Genomic DNA, 6,575 nt, shown 5'->3' with positions numbered 1-6,575 from the left:
GTACAACCTAGGTGAGACTGGTGGCTAAAGATACTAATCACAGAACAAAAATGTTGAAGGATCTTGATTGCTAGATACAATGTAAACTAGAAATAGCGGAGTGCACATTTACAGGTTCAAGTGTCTTTAATCTTCAGTAGCTGCTCCTCAAAGAGGTGCAGACTATTGGCATTTGGTTGCGAGAACCAGTGGGGTCAGGGAAAACTGGTCCTTGTCTTTCCCAAGTACTCACAAGGCACTAGGGATTGCTTATTTCAACTTGGCCTAAAGACCAGATGTTTCTGGGTGTTGCAGCAGAGGTCCTGGCCTCAGAGTAACACCCTCATGCTGTTGGATCCTAGTTCTGCCAGTTAGCAAATTAACCTTTCAGCCAGGTGCCCATCTAAAAGGTAGTCATCCTTAGGCCACACTGGATTTCATGTTAGCACCAGATAGCCTGCCCCTACTGATGTTACTATTCACCTATTCCTAGACCATCCCTTTCCTCAAGGCCAACCCACGTAATCTTGAAACTGTTGACACTAATGACTGCCTTTGATCCACAAGCCATTACAGTGGGACTTAATTAGTTCCAAGGTCACCACCTTAGATCCCACTCCAGGAACACTTGGTATTGAGAAATTTCAGAGATGGGGACTCTGACAGAGGTTCAAAATATACCTTTAGCTGTCCTGAAAAAAAAATTATATACCTTTATACCCTCTGCCCTGGCCGGATAGCTCAGTTGGTTAGTGTCGTCCTGAAGTGCAGAGGTCACCAGTTCAGTCCCTGGTCAGGGCACACACAGGAACAGATCAATGTTCCTCTCTCTCTCTCACTATAATCAATTAAGAGAAAATTAAAATAATAAAATGAAAACATATATGCCTTTACATCCTAAAATAATGAACTGAATCCAAGCAAAAAGTTAACTTCAGTGCTTCATCTCTGTCAAGTCTTAAGACAATCCAAGGAGCCATAAAGCATTAGTAATAAAAAACCACCAAGACAGTTTTAGAAAGGTAAATAGGATATTTCAAGTATGTTCAAGGAAACTTAGCTCGTGGGCATTGTGAAATGCCCCTTTGCCTACATGAGGATATGGGCAAACCTCTTACCCTTTTCTTAATTAGGCTAGTTCCCCAAGAGTGCTGAACAAAAATGCTTGTTTACCTTAAAACCCCAGTGTCCCCCCAATGGGAATCTAAATTTACATGATTGACCTAATTAGAAAGCTTATCACAAAAATTAGACCAGTGTAAATAACAAACATTTATTGGTGTCATTTATGGTAGAAAATAAAGTTCCTACGCCAGATGCACATGACCCAATTGTTAAATAGAACATCTCCATGGTGAACACACGCCCTAAACAAGCTTTGTAGACAGCCACTTTTTAAGACAGCCAGTTTCTCCTCTCCCCCCATACCAAGACGTGAGCAACTGCTAATGAAAAGCAGTAAACAGCCACTTGGGCTATAGCATTTTCAACTCCACTTCGAGGTGAAGATTCCAATTAAGTTCTCTTAATTTTCTCCTAACGCAAGTTCCTGAGTCCAGTATTTACAATATTACAGCACTAGGCAGAGCAGTGTCTACAACTCGTCTTTGTCTACTGGTTCCTCATCGCCAGTTGGAGGAGGGCCTGCACTTCCATAGAGTTTGCTGATAATTGGCTGAACGATTTCTTCTAGTTCCTTCTTCTTGGCTTTGAAATCTTCAATGTCAGCATCTTGGTGACTCTCCAGCCATTCAATCTTTTCCTCTACAGCTTTTTCCATGGTCTCCTTATCTTCAGAGGAAAGTTTACCTCCCAGCTTTTCTTTGTCTCCAATTTGATTCTTTAGAGAATAGGCGTAGCTTTCCAACTCATTTCTAGTGTCAATGCGCTCCTTGAGCTTTTTGTCTTCCTCAGCAAACTTCTCTGCGTCGTTAACCATCCTTTCAATCTCTTCGGGGGTCAGGCGATTCTGGTCATTGGTAATTGTGATCTTATTTTTGTTACCTGTACCTTTGTCTTCAGCTGTCACTCGGAGAATGCCATTCACATCTATCTCAAAGGTGACTTCAATCTGTGGGACCCCACGGGGAGCAGGAGGAATTCCAGTCAGATCGAAAGTTCCCAGGAGATGGTTGTCTTTTGTCAGAGGTCGTTCACCTATAAATTACACACAAAAATCTTGTTGTTAATAACAAGTATGAGTACATCTGGATTCCTGCATTTCAGTCTGTTAGAGCCTCCAGTGGCAGGGGCACTCTTATCAAGTCAGAAGACAGTCACTGGTCTATAAGAAGCAACAAATGGGAGTAACAGTGGCATTATTATTAACTCTTAATTGAATTTCACCTACTTTACATGAACACTTTTCTTGTTCTTATATTTTAGAGCTAGATCAAAATTTATTTTTAATGGGAAGGAGTGATAAGAACTGAATTTTAATGCTGTCTATACCAAACTCAACACCAGTCAAATTAGGTACCCCCACCTGAAAACAGCAGATGTTTCTTTCCCTCGTCTTTTCAATAGTGTATATTATACAAGAAGTCATGCTGTTCACCCCCCCATAATATTAACATATGTAAACAATTACCTTCATAAACCTTGATTGTAACAGTTGGTTGATTATCAGAGGCTGTAGAAAAGATCTGTGACTTCTTGGTGGGCACCACAGTGTTCCTTGGAATCAGTTTGGTCATGACACCTCCCACAGTTTCAATACCAAGCGTAAGGGGACAAACGTCAAGCAGTACCAGATCACCTGCAAAGTAATAGACTCAAGTTTTAATTAAGAGTCACAGGAGCACTACCAAGCAGTTTTTCCATGAACAGCATAACTTTATGTTCTCCATCTTGCTATTTGGTTAGTCTATAAAAAAACATTTTAAAAACAGTGAATTAAATATAGTTGCCAAAATTCTTGAAACTGCGCCAGATCTTGTCCTCAATGTACCCTTTACAAGCTGTGTGACCTTGTTGTTCATAGTTTATTGCTTTCTAAAGCAACAATTAATTATACTCTTCCCATAAAACTGCTGAAGCAATGTGGAAGATGCTTCTGATATGACCTACCTGTATCTTGGTCACCAGAGAGGACACCAGCCTGGACAGCAGCACCATACGCTACAGCCTCATCTGGGTTTATGCCACGGGATGGCTCCTTGCCATTGAAGAACTCCTTAACCAGCTGCTGAATCTTTGGGATTCGAGTAGAGCCACCAACAAGCACAATTTCATCAATATCAGACTTCTTCAAATCAGAATCTTCCAGCACTTTCTGAACAGGCTTCATTGTAGAACGGAACAAATCCTAGAATAAAAGACATTAATTACTGTGATGATACGTGTTATACTGAGCTATTATCTAGATTTCGAACTGCATTATCCCAAACTCAAGAGACTCTAACTAAATCTCATTAGCAAAGCAAAAAACAAGGAACATACCATGTTTAGTTCTTCAAATTTGGCCCGAGTGAGAGTCTCAGAGAAGTCTTCTCCTTCATAGAAGGACTCAATTTCAATTCTTGCTTGATGTTGAGAAGACAGGGCACGTTTGGCCTTTTCTACCTCACGCCGAAGTTTCTGCACAGCTCTGTTGTCTTTCCTAACATCTTTGCCGGTCTTCTTTTTGTAGAGCTTGATAAAGTGTTCCATGACACGCTGGTCAAAGTCTTCTCCACCCAGATGAGTATCTCCATTAGTGGCCACAACTTCAAAGACACCATTATCAATGGTGAGAAGAGACACATCAAAGGTTCCACCACCCAGGTCAAACACCAGGATGTTCTTCTCCCCTTCCCTCTTATCCAGGCCATAAGCAATAGCAGCAGCTGTCCTGTTAAGAAGAAGAAAAAAAGTTAAGTTTACATTTTCCCTATTTAGCAAATATGCCATATCTCTGAATTTAACACTTACGGCTCATTGATGATCCTCATAACGTTCAACCCAGCAATAGTTCCAGCATCTTTGGTTGCCTGGCGTTGGGCATCATTGAAATAGGCTGGTACAGTAACAACTGCATGGGTAACCTAAGTGGATAACAAAAGGTAATTAAGTATTTTATCACGACTTAACCTTTATTTATTTACAACAGAGAAATGAGAAGGATCAATTCTTTGTTGTGACACCTTAGTTGTTCATTGATTGCTTTCTCATATGTGCCTTGACCAGGGGGTTCCAGCTGAACCAGTGACCCCTTGCTCAAGCCAGTAACCTCTGGGCTCAAGCCAGTGATCATGAGGTCATGTCTGATTCCATGCTTGAGCTGCTGACCTAGGGGTTTCGAACCTGGATCCTTTGCGCCCCAGTCCAACACTCCTATTCTGCGCCACCGCCTGGTCAGGCTTAAACCTTGTTTAAGTTACAGTCAAACCTTCACTCTAGTTTCTAAGCCAGTTTATTTGTAAGATGAACATAATACACATATGTAATTGTAGTCCCTAATGTTTTGTTTGGCCTACAATAAAGCCAGCAAATAATTAAAACCGATATATATGAACATCATTCAGATTCAAATTATTAAAAAGATAAAGGCATTTATACAACACAATCAATCAAGAATAGTAATAAGGCCCTGGCTGGGTGGCTCCATGGATAGAGCATTGTCCCAGCACGCAGAGGTTGAGTTTGAGCCCCAGTCAGGGCACACACAAAAAGCAAACAATGAGTAGAAAATTAAATGAAACAACTAAGTGGAACAATGAGTTGATGCTTTTCTCTCTCCCTCTGCCTTCCTCCCCGTCTCAAGTCAATGGAAAAAAAAAATTTCAACAAAGTTACTTAACATTGTTCTAGAGACACTTACCTTCTTTCCTAAATAAGCCTCAGCAGTCTCCTTCATTTTAGTGAGAACCATGGCAGATATTTCTTCAGGAGCAAAAGTCTTTGTTTGCCCACCTCCAATATCAACTTGAATGTATGGTTTTGTTTTCTTTTCAACCACCTATTTTAGATAATGATCGTTCATTGTAGACACAAGCAATGACATTTCAAACTTTTAAAAAAGAGAACTTTCTGAAAGAGACGGCCTCCCTCATAGTTTGACTTACTTTGATCCCTTGGAGCTGACCAGACTACTGACCAGAAATACTCTTCTTAATCCTAAACTATTGTGGACTGGGTGTTTGTGTGTGAAGTTTGTCTGTGAGCTTGGGTAACTTTTATAGAATACCAGAATCATGAAAATTTTTTTTACATACACCAAGTCTCTCTCCTTTTTTTGTGGTCTACAACTTCTCAATCTTAAACACTCCCACCACCACCCACTTCCTATCCGGTGAAAACCCCGGTCGAACCTTGAAAGGCAAGTACTTGATGTCCTGCTGCACAGAAGGGTCGTTCCACGTGCGGCCGATGAGCCGCTTGGCGTCGAAGACCGTGTTCTCAGGGTTAGAGGTGAGCTGGTTCTTGGCTGCATCGCCGATCAGACGCTCGCCTTCGGGAGTGAACGCCACATAAGACGGCGTAATGCGGTTGCCCTGATCGTTGGCGATGATCTCCACGCGGCCGTTCTTAAACACCCCGACACTGGCGGAGAAACCGAAGAAAGCACTCAGCACAGCCCTTCTCACCGCGGCCCGGGAAGCCACGCCCCACTCTCCCCCTTCCACAAACCCCACTTACCAGGAGTAGGTGGTCCCCAGGTCGATGCCGACCACCGTGCCCACGTCCTCTTTCTTGTCCTCCTCCTCGGCCCGCGCCGCGCCGAGCAGCAGCAGCACCGCAGCCACCAGGGAGAGCTTCATCTTGCCGTCGCCGTCGGTCAGCAGGCAGGCAGGGCGTCGCAAGCAATCCAGCCACAGGCCGAAGCACGAGAACGCACCGTAGTTAATTACCTGAGGGCGACACAGGGCCCGGGCTCAGGCGAAGCAGCGGACAAGACGAAGGGCAGGTCCGGAATGGCAGGCCGCGGCGCTTACCTCTCTCACTCACTAGATTCAAAGACCAATAAACCTGTGATGTCTGGGTCAGCGTTGACTGCGCGGTCCCCCGACTCCATTTATATACCTTCCCCCCAGCCCCGTCGTGGAGGCCACCGATTGGTCAACGCTCTGCTAGTTGGACGCCACTGATTGGTTTAGGCCACCAAGCTGGCCGCTGCCGATTCGAAGCGGCTTCCTCCGCAACTGACGTCATCGCTACGCCCCCAGGATGGACTCATTGGCTGCTGGTCGCTCCCACCAGCCACCAATGGGAGGCAACATCCGCTCCCGTAAGTGGGCCCATTGGTTCAGCAGTTGTCCGTCCCTCTTGCGACCTCTCACCCGGAGACCGTTTCTGCCGGTGACCGCTGAGGTCCCGCCCTATTCTAGGTCCTCAGGGGCTGAAGGCGGCCTGGCGCGGCGAGTTCACCCACGGTAGTGTGGGTCTTTGCTGCTTTGCTTTTCCATTTCCCTCTGTCCCTTATCCCGAAGCGAGAAGCGGCTCTTCTTCCTTCCCGCCTCCCTCCTGTCCCATGAAGCCAGTCTCAGCGTAGGTGCTGTGATCGCCTCAAAACGAATTTCTTTGCCCTTCATTAGTCACTACAGGTACTAGGGTGTACAAGCCTCAGAGCCTCTTGTTGCTCACCAACCCGCAACTCTCGAGCCGGTACCTTGGTC

At 44.7% G+C, this 6,575-nt stretch overlaps 1 protein-coding gene across 2 annotated transcripts; it reads right to left on the bottom strand.

The window, feature by feature from the left end:
* Nucleotides 1–1,238: 1,238 nt before the first annotated feature.
* HSPA5 (heat shock protein family A (Hsp70) member 5) lies at nucleotides 1,239–6,031 on the bottom strand. Of its 2 annotated transcripts, XM_066367167.1 has the most exons (9): nucleotides 5,895–6,031; nucleotides 5,599–5,810; nucleotides 5,271–5,502; nucleotides 4,781–4,918; nucleotides 3,892–4,004; nucleotides 3,421–3,811; nucleotides 3,049–3,286; nucleotides 2,570–2,737; nucleotides 1,239–2,136 (listed from the first exon to the last, which is right to left on the bottom strand). In XM_066367167.1, the coding sequence occupies exons 2-9, from the start codon at nucleotides 5,718–5,720 to the stop codon at nucleotides 1,574–1,576; spliced, it is 1,965 nt and encodes a 654-aa protein (XP_066223264.1). In that variant the 5' UTR covers nucleotides 5,721–5,810; nucleotides 5,895–6,031; the 3' UTR covers nucleotides 1,239–1,573. The 2 variants fall into 2 exon arrangements, with proteins under 2 accessions (XP_066223264.1, XP_066223263.1); XM_066367166.1 differs by having other exon boundaries at nucleotides 5,599–5,970.
* Nucleotides 6,032–6,575: the final 544 nt, after the last annotated feature.

The sequence above is a fragment of the Saccopteryx leptura genome, chromosome 2 (genome assembly GCF_036850995.1).
Source record: "Saccopteryx leptura isolate mSacLep1 chromosome 2, mSacLep1_pri_phased_curated, whole genome shotgun sequence".
Taxonomy (NCBI): domain Eukaryota; kingdom Metazoa; phylum Chordata; class Mammalia; order Chiroptera; family Emballonuridae; genus Saccopteryx; species Saccopteryx leptura.
Note: the sequence above shows the minus strand (reverse complement) of the source record. Positions and strands in the feature narration are given on the sequence as shown.